Source organism: Pseudopodoces humilis, chromosome 2, assembly GCF_049639895.1.
Source record: "Pseudopodoces humilis isolate 2021_Gansu_Grassland_sample_001 chromosome 2, ASM4963989v1, whole genome shotgun sequence".
Lineage (NCBI taxonomy): Eukaryota > Metazoa > Chordata > Aves > Passeriformes > Paridae > Pseudopodoces > Pseudopodoces humilis.
In genome coordinates this window covers 114,209,224-114,225,257 of record NC_142201.1, presented here as the reverse complement: position 1 = coordinate 114,225,257, position 16,034 = coordinate 114,209,224, and the positions used below count along the sequence as shown (strand labels likewise).

Sequence of the window (16,034 nt, the reverse complement as noted above, 5' to 3'; positions counted from 1 at the left end):
CACCTCCAGCCTGGTTTCTCCCCTCCCAAGGAGCCCAGCCTCACCCAGGTAGAGGGGGGAGTTCCTCTCGCTGGCGAAGTCGTCAATGTAGGAGATGCCGAAGGGCTGGATGGGCACTCCGCCGATGCCCAGCAGTGCCTGGGCCACAAACATGACCAGGAGAACCTCGTGGTTCTCCCTGGAGGCGTGGGGGGTGCAGCTGGCATCGCTGAGGTTGGCCCAGGCCCGTGGGGCCCCAGGCTGGCACAGGTCGGTGGTGTTGCTGAAGGTGCCTGTGGTGACAAGGGACAGGTCTGGGGAGCTCGGTCTGAAGAAAAACTTCTTTCTTTAGGCCCTGCAAGGGGCTCTGAGCTCTCCCTGGAGCCTTCTCCTCTCCAGGTGAGCACCCCCAGCTCTCCCAGCCTGGCTCCAGAGCAGAGGGGCTCCAGCCCTGGAGCAGCTCTGTGACCTGCTCTGGATTTGCTCCAGGTGCTTATCTTATCCGTACATGGCAGGCAAAGGAAAACACAAGGAAGGTGCAAAGATCACTGCACTGATGTTCACAGAGATGGCTTCACCTGCCATGGAAAACCTTCAAGGCTTTTCCTCCGTCAAGGAAGTGGAGCTGAGGTCACTGCCAGACCTTTGACAGACCTTCCAATACAGGTAAATGAGCAAACCCACAGATCTTGTGGGCAGCTACCCAGGAAATGAGAATTTGTTTTCCTCAGAAAAGCTGCCTACATGAAAGGGCTGATTCTCACCCTCACCTTCATTAGAACCAGGGGAACGGGGGTGGTGGTGCTTGCAGCAGGATTTCCATGGTTATGCCCCAAATCCCGTGGAATGGGCACGGGGCCAGCTGCAGCAGCCCTGCTGAAACACCAACTCATGGTTCCCAAGCTGGGGTTTGCAGCTGGCCCTGGTTTGCAGCCAGCAATTATTCACCTATTCAGCCTTCCTGTGGTGCCTGCAGTTGCCTGAACCAGCTGCACTCCCTCTGGTGAGCCAAACAAAAGCTGTTTGGTGGAGGCTTCTAGAAGGTTTGCTGGAGCTTCATGGCAGGAATTGGAACGGTGGCAAATAACTGGTTTTCCCCTTCCTTTCTTTTCTCATCCCTTCATTTTCCTTCAGGGAGAAGATCCCAAACCCACCCTGCCCTGTTCCCTCCATGAATGATTTAGATCTGTGTGTTTCTCAGGGGAGGCTGATATTCCGGTGGGGTCTAAAACCTCACCGAGAGCCCAGCTAGACCAGGGAAGGCAGGTGAGGCTGGATGTGAAGCAAATAAGGGGAATCAGAGCCACTGCCTGTATTTTGAGTGTTTTCCTGCCCTTTCCCATGGTTCCATGGTTCCCACGTCCCCTGGCTCTGCTTTCCACCAGTAGCTGCTGCCTCTCAGGGTTGGGAAGATTTCATTCTCAGAAAAATGAAATTTCTTGAGGAGAAGCCAACAGCTTGCAGCTCCCAGTGCCTGGAGGAAAAGCCATTTCACAACAGCTTCCCCACTGCCAGGGGGCAGGGATAGGTGGGATATTGGGAAGGAATTGTTCCCTGTGAGGGTGGGGAGCACAAGCTGCCCAGAGCAGCCCCTGGATGCCTGGAAGTGTCCAAGGCCAGGCTGGAGCAGCCTGGGACGGTGGAAGGTGTCCCTGCCCACGGCAGGGGTGGAACAAGATGATCTTTAAGCTCCTTTTCAGCCCAAACCATTCTGCCATTCCATTATTTCCTTCTCCCATCCCAAAAGGCCCGGAACAAGTGTCTGGAGCACTTACTGGCCACGGACTGGTCGTACTCGTAGGGCCCAGTGAGGAAGTGGGGCAGGGCCATGAGGAAGCCGGCCAGGGAGACGAGGATGGCCCCGCAGCCGATGAGGCGCGGCCGGTGCACGCGGCTGCCCAGGTAGCTGACGAAGACGATCAGCAGGGTGTTGCCAACCTGCAGGGACAGAGAGCAGGAGTAGCTCCCGAGGGGACAGGGGGAGCACGGGGACAGCGCCCGGCAGGGACTGGGGGGCTGCTGGCGGTCACCTCGTTGAAGGAAGCCAGCAGCCCCGAGGTCTGGCTGGAGAGGCCATAGCGTCTCTCGATGGTGGAGATGGAGCTCTTCAGGTAGCCGGAGACCAGGAGCTGGGAGAGCTGCAGCAGCCCGTGGCAGAACACAAAGAACTGCCAACACAGAAAGAGAGCCCCCGGCAGGGTCACCGAGAGCTGCAGCACAACAAACTCTGCACCCCCCACAGAAAAGCACCTTTATCCAACGTAAACCTTGGAAATACCAGCCCTGCTCTGCCACCGGTGGCATCTCCTGAAATGAGGTCAGAGCCATGAAACTGGCCTCTGCCAAAAGTAACAACAGGGCCAGTATCTGCAAGGAGGCTGTAATTTCTTCAGCTGATAAGTGGCTTTGGACAAACACATGCCTTCAGCTGGGATGATGGCTGTTTGTGTTGGCCATGTCCCTGGGACGCAGCAGCAGAAGGGAGGTTGCACAACATTCCTGCTGCCATTCAGCCAGAGGCAGGCAGCCATCCCCAGTGCTGGGAGCTCTTCTGGGACAGGAATGAGCCCTGAGAAACACAGCAACAAACAGCTCCTTTAGAGAAAGTCAGCAGAAGGTCAGGGAGAAGAATTCAGACTGCTTTCCTTTCCTTCTCAAAAAGCCCTAGGTGTAAACCACATCTCCTTTGGAAAATATGATGGTTCTCTTCCACTTCCAGACCTTGCCAAAGTCCACCATCTCCCAGAAAATAATCTGTCCTCATCTCCATCCTCCTTCCTCCATCTGAGCCATCTCCTTCCTGCTGCCCTGTGGCTCTCCCAGGAATCCCTCCAGCCCCTAGAGGAGTTCAGACAACCAGCCCAAAGTCACACAGCCTCAGGACACAGCCCACCCATCTCCCTGCAGGACAGGCTGGATGGCCCTGGATCCTTCCAGAGCTGCTGCCCCCAGCCTTGGCTGATGCCCAAACCCTCGGGGCACTGCTCCTGCTCCATGTGTTTTGCAGCAGTTCCCACCATGGAGAAACTGCTCAGCCTGGCCTGGATTTCTGCTTCGTCTCGTTCTGATCCAGGCCTGAAGTGAGGTCACTGCCAAACTGGCCTGCTCTGTAAGCCAGGGCAGCATCCACAGCACAAAAAGGGATGAGGGGGGAGCTCAAAGCCCTCGAGTCCCTGAAAACTGTGGGGCTGGGATGGTGCACACCAGGACACCACCCAGCACCATCCACGATCCAGCCTCGTGTCACCACTGATGGGTGCAACGTGTCTGGACTGGGAAAACATCACCCAGCCAAAGGACAGCATCCCCAGAGTCAGCTTTGCTGAAACTCCTCTGTTCCTGCAAGTTGCTGGCTGTGTCCAGGCTGTGCTTCCTGAACACATCAGTTCAGATGGAAAGGCTGGAACCAGATCTGTTTATTCCAGGCATCCACAGCACACACTCCCCTGAGTATCCAAATCCAGGACCTTCACGGGTTTATAGCAGCTCAGCAGCTGCCCAGCACTGCCCCACATCCTCTTCAGCTCAAAACAGGCTGGGAATCCTGCATTTTATTCCTCCCTGTCTGGGCAGAGTACAGCACAGAAAGGAGACATGGCCCTGCAGATGGTCCTTAGGCAAGGGCTCCAGTTCTGCCTCCAGGGGCTCTTTGCTCTCAGCCATCAATTTTTTGTCAGGAGAAGAAAGAGCGGACCCCAGGCTTCTCCCAAGACCTTTTCCCTGACAGCAGGACAGACCATGGGCACCAGGAGCAGCCCCAGAGCTGGGTGCTCCTGGGTGGAAGCCTGAGCTCAGCAGTCCAGCACCTTCCCCTCTAAGGACTGAGCCCTCTTGTAAAGGGGCTTCCCTCTCCATTCGTGGAATCAAATCAACTCAGAGAATCCAAACACTGGAGAGGTATTGCTGCTCCCACCCCAGATGTGCCAGAGAACAGAGAAACACCCTCCATCCCACGCAGCCAGTAAATCACAGACCTGGGAATTAAACACCAGTATGTCCTCTCCTGGTGGTCTGGAAAAAGCCCTTTCACAAAGGCTGCCTGTATTTGTAGTGTGGATTGTGCAGCTGGGCAGCAAACTCTACCTGTGAGGACTCTGAGAGCCCAGCTCTGAGGCTCTGTCCTTCCTGCCCAGGAAGTCCCCACCACGCTCCTTCCACGTGTTTGGGAGACTCTGGATGCTAATTTAAGAGTGAGTTTTGTGCCTCAGCACATGACAAAGGCACACTGGGCTGGCCTTGTGACAAGTGGGTCTGGGAGGAAACAGCTGGGACCAGTTTGGCTGGGCCCGTATTTGGAAGTACCTCAGAGCCCACCCAGTGCCACCCCTGCCATGGCAGGGAGACCTCCCACTGCCCCAGGCTGTCCCCAGCCCCAGTGTCCAGCCTGGCGTTGGACACTGCCAGGGATCTAGGCCTCACCACCCTGGCAGGGAGGAATTCCTTCCCAATATCCCATTTAAATCATAATGCTCCTTGAAGCAAACCAGGGCAGCTTTTTGTTATGTCCCCGAGTTGCATTTTGACACGTGGTATGTGGTTTTTGTGATACACACACTGGAGATATAAATATACATAAAAACTGCAGTGCTGTGATTTTTGGTCCTTCAGCCACTTCAAACACATCCAACCACATTGTGCAATGGTTCTGTGTCTCTGCAAGAACCATTCAAACCCTGGGCTGGAAGTTTTGTTTTCTGAGGAAGTAATTTAGAAACCGGACAGGGTGGCCTAACTTCTTGAAAAAAAAACCAACCCAAGAGATGAGAAGAAAACATCCTGTGCTGAGAATCATTGTGTTCTTGGTGACAGGAGCTTCCTCCACATCTGTCCGTGGCAGGGGTTGCAACAAGAGGGTCTTTAAGGTTCACCCCCAACCCAAACCAGTCTGGGATTTTAGGATACCTTGACACATACAGCAAAATACAGCTTGATTCTGCTCACAGGCCTGAGCTGACTTTGCCCCTCAATGGTTCAATCTTTGAACCTCTTCAAAATCTCCTCAAGCAAAAATGAGCGGGGTCATATTCATAAAAGATAACCTTGCTGGCAAGTAACGAAAAAACAAACAAAACCCACCAGATAAAAACCAGCTGAGTGGGCTGAAAAGGGGATTGGGGAAGAAGCTCAGGACATAGCTCTGTGTCTCCAGCCTCTGTGCTCTGGTAGCCTCTGCCTCAGTGACTCAACTTTCCTTCTGCCACATGGGATGAGGGTGACTAAATGCACCAGCATTTGTAGAAAAACCCTCAAAACCCCAAATCTTCCCCACAAAAGTGACAGAAAAATCTTGAAATGTTCAGACTGCTCTCCGGATTCTCTAAGGAGCCAGGTAATTGGCTTCCAACTACACTGACTGTAGTAATAAACTGATGTTAAGGCTGCCACTACTGATAAAAAGGAATTATTGAGCCAGAAGGGAATGAAGCAGGTGTTGCAAGACAGAGGGAGCCATTCCAGGGGCAGCCTGTGCTTCTGCAGAGCTCCTCAAACACTCACCTGGAGGGCCTGGGATTGCACCCAATGCAGGAGGACCCAAGACTTAGAAGAAAGGCTTCACACTGACAAAGCCAGGGATAGGTGGGATCTTGGGAAGGAGTTCCTGCCTGGGAAGGTGGGCAGGCCCTGGCACAGGGTGCCCAGAGAAGCCCTGGATCCCAGGGAGTGCCCAAGGCCAGGCTGGATGGGGCTTGGAGCCAGCTGGGACAGTGGGAAGTGTCCCTGCCCATGGCAAGGGGTGGCTCTGGGTGATCTTTAAGGTCCCTCCAACCAATCCCATCCTGTGATTCTCTGGAATTAAATCCTGCAGGAGCTGGAGTTAAACCTGCATTGAAACTTCACCACTGCCTGTGGAATGGAGACAACTCCACACCCAAGGCACTTTTGCTACGGGAAACACAGGGAGCATTTTCCAGGACCCAGAAATGCTCTGAGTGCCTTCTGCAGGGAGCTGAACTGCTCTTTCCCAGGCCAGTGATCCGTGGGGGTACTGGAGGAAGCAGGAGGTATTACCTTGACACTGAGAAAGGGGCTCCTGCAGAGTGTTTTCCGGGCCACGTCCGGGTGGCTGCTCCTTGGAACCACACTTGTCATTCTGTCAGCCTGTCAAAGATAAATCATTCAGCACAATGCTCCGTTGCTGTGCCTGAATTCCCCCGTGCTCAGCAGGCAAAATCCTGCCTTGCTCTGCAAACACCCCCACAGCAGGCACGCACTATCCCAACCCAATTATTCCTGGGTTTCCTTTGCTTGGAGCTCTTTCACTCTGCAAAGCAGCAAAGCAGCCTGCAACATATTAAACAGCAGAGGCCTGGGAGGTGAAACTCTGCTCAGCAGAGCCAAGGACAATATTGTGAATCATTGCTGGGGTCAGTGTGACGTCCTTATCAATGTGTTGGGGCACAGGGCACCCTCAGCCTGCTGACAGCAGGCACAAGGCTGGGAGAGCAGCTGACAAAGCTGATGGCTGTGCTGCCATCCAGAGGTACCTCAGCTGCCTGGAGAAACGGGAATTGAGGGCTCTCAATTCCCACAATTCTCACAAGTGGGTTTCCAGAGGGATCTCAGCGGGCTGCAGAACCCCATGAAGTTTGAGCAGACCCAGTGCAAAGTCCTGTCCCTGCCCTGCCCTGGACCCAGCCTCTGCACCCCTCTGGGAGGATTCCCTCCAGGCTCAGGGGGGCTCAGCAAGCCCTTCCCCATCCCTCCCTGTGCTCCAGGGCTCTGACGGATTAAAGCCCTGCTTCCCTGGGCATCCCATTTTCAACCACGGTGTTCTTCCATCTCCCCTGGAAGAATCCCTGCACTGTCACTTTGGGACCCTCAGCCACCACTTAAATGCAACCAGGCAAAGGAATTTCAGTCCCTGGGAAGCCAGCACCTCCCATCCCTGCCCGCAGATCTCCTTCCCTTCTCTCTGGGTCCTCCCCAGGGACTGGTGATGTCTTTGCTGGGTTTTAGTAGCCAGGCTTCCTGCTCAGGAAGCTGCATTGTTTGGAGGCACGTTAAACCCATTAGGCTTTAACTTGTTGTTCAGCACATTCTAATAGATGTTTTCATCTCTGCGGCAAATGGGGTGAAAGGCTTCCCATTACTATTTTGTGTAATTCTATTTCCCCCATGATGAGAAGCAAAGGAGCGAGGACCCGCAGCCTCAAACCAATTAACAAATGCAGGGGTTGATGTAACTTCTAGCAGGAGGACACTGCCCTGACTGTGGTGTCTATAAACCCTTCAGCTCAGTGCACAGGAGAGGAGAATTCCAGAGGGGACCCACACGAGTTATGAGCACCACAGCAGCCTCTGCAAAAAGCAATTGCTGCCCTCAGCCCCATTCCAGGAGATATCGCCACAACAAATCCGGGATGGGATCAATAAAGCGAATTTGATGGTAAATGAAAGCAGGCAGGAAGAAGTCCCCTGGCCCCTGGAGGGTTCAGCAGTGCTGGGGCAGAGGCACCGGCCTGGCTGCAGCTCATAGAGCCCTGATGAATTATTGACAGCCCGGGGGCCACGGGGGAACAAAAAGGCTGGAATGCCAGAAACCCAAAGGAGCCTGAGCCTGGATCTCCAGGGATGGGAATGCTCAGGGAGCGGGAAGGCAGCAGGCTCGATGGCCTGGTGACCTGTGTTAATGTCTTTGTCCCTCAGTGGAGCTGCAAGCACAAACCCAGCGATGTGCAGCAGAACTCTGGTCCCCCTGGCCATCCTTTCCATGCTCTCCTTCAAAGGAGTGGAAGAGGGAGGGTGGCTGAGCCTCGGGGCAATGCTCAGCAGAGATCTGGAACACTGCAGGGTTTGCCAGCACATCAAACTGAGGATAAACCCACTGCCCGCAGATCCAACCCACCCAAAGGAACAAAAACGAAACAGAAAAGTGCTTTGATCCAGCAGAAAGGACAAGGAGCACTTCAAATAAAAAGGCAGATAAGACTTCATTGATTAAAAAAAAAACAAACAAAAAACCAAAAAGCAAAGCATGATGACAGCAGCAAGTTAACGTTAGTAGGATTCTCTGGGAGTGGCACTGGCTGGGCACCAGACGGGTTTTCCATCCTGGACAGCTCCGGACGGAAAGAAGGAATTCCTTGTGCCAAAAACGCTGCTCGATGCCTTTCACCTTCTCTCCCCAGCTCACAGGGGTGTGAAATCCCTGTGTTAGGGAGACACCTGAGCTGAGGGGCTGGGCTGGGGTGGCACTCACTGTCACTGACCTTGGCACAGAGCCCATGGAAGCACAGGGCAGGAAGCACAACATCGGTGTTTGTGTGCCGGCAGGTGAAACCTCCAGGGAAACTGCTGCTCCCAAAAAGCCAGGAGAGGCTTTCCATGCTCACCAGGTGCATTTGGGAGCCGGGGAGGTGCACAGGCAGCCAGGCTTCCCCAAGGGTCACCTCTGATGTGCTCACTGCAGGGGACCCCAAGCTGCAGCTACCACACAGCCACCGGTTCTGCTCCAGGGAAAGTCCAGGATGGATGGATGGATGGATGGATGGATGGATGATGGATGGATGGATGGATGGATGATGGATGGATGGATGGATGATGGATGGATGGATGGATGGATGGATGGATGATGGATGGATGAGTGAATGATGGATGGATGGATGATGGATGGATGATGGATGGATGGATGGATGGATGATGGATGGATGGATGAGTGAATGATGGATGGATGGATGGATGGATGGATGGATGGATGATGGATGGATGGATGGATGGATGGATGACGGATGGATGGATGGATGGATGATGGATGGATGGATGGATGGATGGATGGATGATGGATGGATGAGTGAATGATGGATGGATGGATGGATGGATGGATGATGGATGGATGGATGGATGATGGATGGATGAGTGAATGATGGATGGATGGATGACGGATGGATGGATGGATGGATGATGGATGGATGGATGGATGGATGATGGATGGATGGATGGATGATGGATGGATGGATGGATGATGGATGGATGGATGATGGATGGATGATGGATGGATGGATGGATGGATGATGGATGGATGGATGGATGATGGATGGATGGATGGATGGATGGATGGATGGATGATGGATGGATGGATGGATGGATGATGGATGGATGGATGGATGATGGATGGATGGATGGATGGATGGATGGATGATGGATGGATGAGTGAATGATGGATGGATGGATGATGGATGGATGATGGATGGATGGATGGATGGATGATGGATGGATGGATGAGTGAATGATGGATGGATGGATGGATGATGGATGGATGATGGATGGATGATGGATGGATGGATGGATGGATGGATGACGGATGGATGGATGGATGGATGGATGATGGATGGATGGATGGATGGATGGATGATGGATGGATGGATGGATGATGGATGGATGGTGGATGATGGATGATGGATGGATGGATGGATGGATGATGGATGGATGGATGATGGATGATGGATGGATGGATGGATGGAGGATGGCTGTTCAGAGTGCTGCAGATCCATCAGATGCTGTTATTACTTCAGCTACAGCTGCAGGATTTGTCCTCAAAGCCCAGCTTTCTTCCCACTTCCATCCTGGGTTGCTGTATCCCCCAGAAAGGGCTGGCATGGCAAACCCTGGCAGCAGTGGGCATGGGATGCTGAGCTCAGTCTCAGCCCAGCTGACACTGCTAAAATTCTGCCAGGAATCCCAGCCTGGCCTGCCTGACAGCTCCTCCCTGCTCCCAGGGAACAATGACAGCATGGGGCTGCAGGCTGAGGAATAACCCCGGTCTGTGCAGAGAATCCCAGACTGCTTTGGGATGCAGGGACCTTAAAACTCACACAGTGCCACCCTCTGCCATGGGCAGGGACACCTTCCACTGTCCCAGGCTGCTCCAAGCCCCATCCAGCCTGGCCTTGGACACTTCCAGGGATCCAGGAGCAGCCACAGCTGCTCTGGGCACCCTGTGCCAGGGCCTCCACACCCTCCCAGCCAGGAACTCCTGCCTAATATCCCACCCATCCCTGCTCTCTGGCAGTGGGAAGCCATTCCCCGCTCCTGTCACTGCCTGTATCTGAAATAATCTCACAACCCATTTGCAGCACTGATTAAGATGCTCCACTTGTCCCCAGGCTGCCTTGTTTTTGACACCAGGACAGCAGAAATGCCCCAAACCCTGTCTGAGACCTGCACCACGGTCCTGGCTGTGACAGCAGGGGTCTGGGCTGGGTGCCAGGGCACCCTGTCCCCTTCCCCAGGCCGTGCCTCCATCCAACACCTTTATTAACAGCTGCTCCCCTTAACTGAGCAAGGAGAGGCACAGGCTGGGCTCAGCAGAGCATGAGTAAATAACAGCCAATGTAACACAGCAAATTAAATCCCAGCAGGGGACTCGAAATGCCAGCAAATATTCCGTAATCTGTCTTCACTGGCAGCCAGGCTGGAATGGTGTCAGGGTGTGTATTTATGAGTGAGCCTGGGGTAAAGGGGAAGCTGGCTGGGAAAACGGGGGTGCAAAGATGTTTTATAACGCAAGAGGAGGAAAAGGCAGTGGATGCACATCATGCCCTCCCTGGAAAAACACAGAGGGAATAGGAAGGGATGCAGAGATGTGCCCAAGAGCTGTTTCTATCTTGCACCACGTGGCAAAAAGAAAGTGAAAATGAGATCGGCCCAGCTCAGTGACTCTGTGTAATGGGAAATCGGCCACAGATGACACATCTCAGAAATCTTACAAGAAGTTAGAATAGGAAAATGTTACTGGAGGGTAAAAATTAGAGGAAAAAGGAAAACTGGTGTTGAAAGACATGACGTGCAAGCACAGCAAATGAGAGAGAGGCTCCAACCCTGCCCTAGTGAGGATGATGCTCCCCAAGTGTGTGCTGAGGTCTCCCAGAGCTCCCCTGCCTCTCCCTGGCACCCCCTGCCAGGGCTGGAGCCCTTCCTGGAAAGATCCTCACCTGCCCCAGCACTGCAGGATGTGGGGAAGGAGCTGGAGCTCATCTGGCAGTTCCAAACTAGAGATGGGAACTCTCTGATCATTCCCTGTGGATTGGGCAGCCACAGCCTCTCTGGGCACCTGTGCCAGGGCCTGCCCATCCTCACCAGGTGAGGAATTCCTTCCCAATATCCCATCTATCCCTGCCCTCTGGCAGTGGGAAGCCATTCCCTGTGACCTGTCCCTCCATGCCTTGTCCCCAGTCCCTCTCCAGCTCTCCTGGAGCCCCTTCAGGCCCTGCAAGGGGCTCTGAGCTCTCCCTGGAGCCTTCTCCTCTCCAGGTGAGCACCCCCAGCTCTCCCAGCCTGGCCCCAGAGCAGAGGGGCTCCAGCCCTGGAGCAGCTCCGGGGCCTCCTCTGGACTCTTTCCAGCAGCTCCAGCTCCTTGTGCTGCTGGCCCCAGGGCTGGGGCAGCTCTGCAGGTGGGCTCTCACCTCAGCTCAGGGGCAGAGGGGCACAGTCCCCCTCCCTTGCTGCCCATGGATCAGCTCAGGGTTGAGAGTTTCTGGGCTGGTTCATGTCCAGCCTCTCACCCACCATCATCCATCATCCATCCATCCATCCATCCATCATCCATCCATCCATCCATCCATCCATCCATCCATCCATCCATCCATCCATCCATCATCCATCATCCATCCATCCATCCATCCATCCATCCATCATCCATCATCCACCCATCCATCCATCATCCATCCATCCATCCATCCATCCATCCATCCATCATCCATCATCCATCCATCATCCACCCATCCATCCATCCATCCATCCATCCATCCATCCATCCATCCCTGCAGGGAGGCAGTGCCCATCACACCAGGGGTGACTTTTCCTTCTGAGGGGGAAGTGCCCTGGAGCAGCTCTGGCTCTGAGTGGGGAGGGAGGGAGTCCCAGAGCCTGTGGCTGAGGGAGATGGCTCTGGAGTTACATAAGCAGCATGGTTGGAATTGCGTAATTCCAGGAATGACTCATTTGGCTTTGCTTTCAAAGGCTGCCCAGGACCGTGGAGCTGTCGGGGTCTGCAGCCACGCTGAGACCCCCTCCCCACCCTCTGTTCCTGCTGCTTCCCAGGCTCTCGGGGGGTGCATCCCGCTCCATGCACCAGCAGCATCATTAACCTGCCCCTGCTCTCGTTCCTCCCCCGTCACCTGCAGGTTTGTGCTGTGGCTCAAGGGTTTGTGAGATTTGCCAAACCCTTTGCCAGTTTCACTCCTTCCCTCCAAGGTTTTATGAGGCACTTTGAGTAAAAAAGTCCCTGGTGTCTTCTGGATGGAGCCAGGTGCTGAATGCCCAGCCCTCTGCCCTGGGATGGACAGATGTGGCTCAGCCTTGTCTCCTTCCTTGGAGGGGATTTTCTATTTCAGCACCACCTCCTCTGTGTTTGGCAGGGAAACTCTTCCTGCTTCAAGCAGCTCCAACCCCTGGATAGGAGTTAAAGTGCTGAATGAAGGATGAAGAGCCTGATTCCAGCAGGAATCTGCCTTTCCACAGGCTGCAGGCAGTGCTTGGCTCTGCGGACAAACACCTGCCAAGAGAAGTGACCCCAAACCACAGCTTCCCCCACTTGGGGTTTCATACACCATAAATACCTTCCTGATGTTTTTTCCCCTCTTCACTGCTGCCTGGACAGGAGTGAAGACTGAGAAAAACCACATTTTGTGCTGAGTCCTCCTGAAATCTGTGAGAGTTTGCAGTGCAAGGAGCAGCTGGAGGAAATGGACAGAGCCGGAGTGGCTCCAGGGACACAGACACCTCCGGTGAGAGAAATGAATTTTTGAAGGGGAAGCTGTTGCAAAACAAGGAGCAAGAGCCCCTGCAACAGCCCTGTGCCTTGAACACACATCCTGAGTGGAAAGCCCAGCAGTTCCCTGGAGTGAGCCCTCCTGGAGCAAACCAGAGCTTATTTATTATCTATGACATCTATTTATTATTTATTATCTATAAGATCTAAAAAAAAAAGTCCCAACAAACCCAGATTCTCCATCTGCACTCATGGTTCTCTGCCCAGTACCACTGACCTGCTCCTCATGCCGAGTATTCCATGAAGAGCAGCTACACCCCAATCCTATTTATTTATAAGGGACATTCAAGGGCAGCCCTTTACTCTCTCCACACTCACCCAGGGATAAACATCCCTGAATTTTGGAGGTGGCCAGTAAAATTTGCTTCACCAGGAGCTGGGTATGACACTGGCCACCTGCAAGCAAAAGGGATGGATGGAAGAGCAGGAGCAGGAAAATGCTGCTGCCGGGAAAGGGAACTGAGTAGAGCTTAGGGAAGTGAGAAAATTCCTTAGCCAGCAAGAGAGGAGCTGGCTGTGAACAGCAGAGGAAACACTGGGTGGGAGAGACCTGGTGACATTTCTGGGTGAAGATGGACAATGAGCCAAGTGCTGGAGTGAAGCCCCAGCCCGGAGCAGCTGGTGGGGGCTGGAGCTGGCACAGGAAAAGGAGGAAACGCTGGTATTTTGGGCAGCAGGGGGAACTACTCAATGTCCTTCTTCCATTATTTCACATTAGCAGAGTGCACTGTCATCTGTACGCTCAGGGCACCAAGAACATCCAGGGAAAATGGAGATTGTCTCCTGGAAGTGCCCAAGCCACAACTGTCCCCAGCCAAGCTGCTGACAGCAACAAGCCCTTTCCTGCAGCCCCGGGTGTGGCCTTGATCCAGGGCTTCTCCAGCCATGCCCTCTCTCAGTTTTCCCTAGATGACACCTCAGAGCCTTGTGGTGCTCAAATCATGCCTGGAATTCCCCTCACTGCCTGCTCTGCCTCCCACACTGCCTCCATTTCCTTAGAAAATCACCTTTTCCAAAGCCAGCGGGGTCAATGACAGGTGCTGAGGTGGGAAATGAAGCTCCCAAGCCATCCCTCAAATCCACATTCAGCCACAGACACTCAATATTTAATCCACCTGCAGGCAGGGCACATGAGGCAGGTCCAGGAGAGAGCACAGTGTAGACCAGCACGCCCAGTGACCCACTGGGAGCAGACTGGGAGCCCCAGTGACCCACTGGGAGCAGACTGGGAGCCCCAGTGACCCACTGGGAGCAGACTGGGATCCAGGAACCACAGAGGAACGGGAGCTGGGATCTAACTGTGACCAACCCATGTCACAGAGAGCCCCGGGCTACTGCAGGGAGGGGAAGAGGCCGAGAAGCCCTGCAGGGTTTGGGGTTTGGGTGAGCCAGGACGAGGCACTGCAGAGGCTGGAAATGCCACCTGTGCCCAGCAGGATGGCTGGAAAACACGGGGAAACTGGAAAAGCAGGAGGGAACATGGAGAGAAAGGAGGGTGTGTTGTAAAACAGCGTAACAATAGCAATAGCAAGACAGGAGGCTGACAGGCTCTCACAGCCACCTTGGGGCCAGGAGGAGCTCCCAAGGAGCCCCTCAGAAGCTTTCTGAGGGAATTGCCTGAAGCAGGGAGCAGCTCAGGATGTATCTGTGCTTCCAGGGTGGGGGAGAACCTCACTCAGGCTGCACAGCTCAACACTCACAGCAGGGTTTGGGTGGCAGGGACCTCAGAGCCCATCCATTCCCACCCCTGCCATGGCAGGGACACCTCCCACTGCCCCAGTGTCCAACCCGGCCTGGAACATTTCCAGGGATCCAGGGACAGCCACCATTTTTTGGGACATGCAGTGCCCTTCCCTCCTGCCACAGGAGCTGCCCACTCAGGGTTAGCCTTGCCCTTGGGTACCCATCTCCAGAGGGGGTGGAACCAGAGGGCTGCAGCAGCCCCCACACAGGATGGGACGTGTTCCCACCCCATCCCTGCAGAGCAGTCCCGGGGTCCCCACGCCCAGGGTCACCACAGCTGCCACCTGACAGAATCAGCAAGCGTGGCCGATGTCACCCCAAACTTAAATGTCCGTGTTCCAGGGAGGACAGGCTGTTCCCACGGCTGTCTCCCCCGGGATAGGGGCACCCCAAAGGCTTGCAGGGACACAGCAGCTCCCCCATCTGCAGGACGCAGCAGGAAGCAAGCAGCCTGCTGCTCCCAGATCCCTGCAGCCAGGGAAAAGCTCAGCAGGAGCAGGCAGAGGAGCAGCTCAGCCCTGACCCCAGAGCTTTCCATGACTCCAGGGCTGTATGGATCAGCTCTCCTTCCAGGCAGTGCCCTGCTGGAGAGGTTTGGCTCGGCCAGGCTCTCCCAAACCTCTCCCTGTGGCAGCCAGGGCAGGAAAGAGCCATTGCCATGACAGAAGTGAAACCACAAGACAAACCCACCGGGGCAGTCTCGGGTGTTGGGAAAACTGGGAAAATTCCCTGCAATGGGAGAAACAAGTGGAGCTGCCTCACCGGGGAGAAAAAAGACCCTCAAATAAATAAGCACAAGCAGAGAGGAAGCGACAAACACACGTGCAGAAGGCTGGCTCAGAACAGGAGCCACTCCTCGCTTTTCCCCTCTGAAGCTGCTCCTGAGCCCCGGCGGATCCAGGAGTCTCGCAAAACCAGCCGGGGAAAAAGCAGCGTGAGAAACTTCACCCTTCGGGAGTGATCCCCATCATCCCCCGGCAGCGGGCAGGTGCTGCCATGCTCATACTCACGGTTCCAGGGCTGTCCCGAGCCTCAGCCCCGGCGCTGGGAGCCCAAGTTTCCGTGTGCCGGCAGCGCTGGGGCCGCTGGCTCGGGCTCCTGCCGGGCCGGAGGTGGGGACGGCTCCGGGGTGTGTGTGCATATGGATGTGGAGGTGGGGCTTCGACCGCACTCCTAAAAGCCTTTGCAACTTCTGCAATCCCTTTCTACGGGATTTCTTTTATTTTTGTGTTTGCCGTCTCCTGAAGCTGCAATCCCCGAGAGCTGTGCGGTTTGCTGAGCCAGGGCTCTGGGTGCCGCTTACCCAGTCCCAGTCCAAACTGGGCTTGGCTTTTCCCCCGCCCCAGTCCCCTCTCCCCTCCCTGCAAAGGTCCCGTTCCTCCAGGGCAGTTTCCTTGTGTTCGTTTCCTTCTTCAATTTGCTTTATCTGCAGGGTTATTTTTCTGCAAGTTTTGAAGCTGTGGTGTAATCCTGAGATTTGGGAAAGGGAAACTTTGTTTATCTAACCCCAGACAATTTATTTTCAATGTTTCCCCAGAACTCT

The 16,034-nt window shown here is 54.6% G+C and overlaps 1 protein-coding gene across 4 annotated transcripts in view; it reads right to left on the bottom strand.

Annotated features, from left to right (window-relative positions):
* The window catches only part of SLCO2B1 (solute carrier organic anion transporter family member 2B1), a 32,828-nt gene extending 17,112 nt beyond the window's left edge, over positions 1–15,716 (bottom strand). The window contains exons 1-6 of one of the 4 annotated variants that reach the window (XM_088051689.1): positions 15,502–15,714; positions 5,989–6,078; positions 2,402–2,548; positions 2,010–2,147; positions 1,755–1,917; positions 45–272 (exon numbers count right to left, since the gene is read on the bottom strand). In XM_088051689.1, coding sequence (XP_087907815.1) covers positions 45–272; positions 1,755–1,917; positions 2,010–2,147; positions 2,402–2,488 — 616 coding nt within the window. In that variant the 5' untranslated portion in view covers positions 2,489–2,548; positions 5,989–6,078; positions 15,502–15,714. Of the gene's footprint in view, positions 1–44; positions 273–1,754; positions 1,918–2,009; positions 2,148–2,401; positions 2,549–5,988; positions 6,079–15,501 lie in introns of all 4 variants that reach the window. The other 3 variants (XM_088051691.1, XM_005524068.3, XM_014253642.2) reach the window with 3 other exon arrangements.
* Between the last annotated feature and the right edge of the window lie 318 nt (positions 15,717–16,034).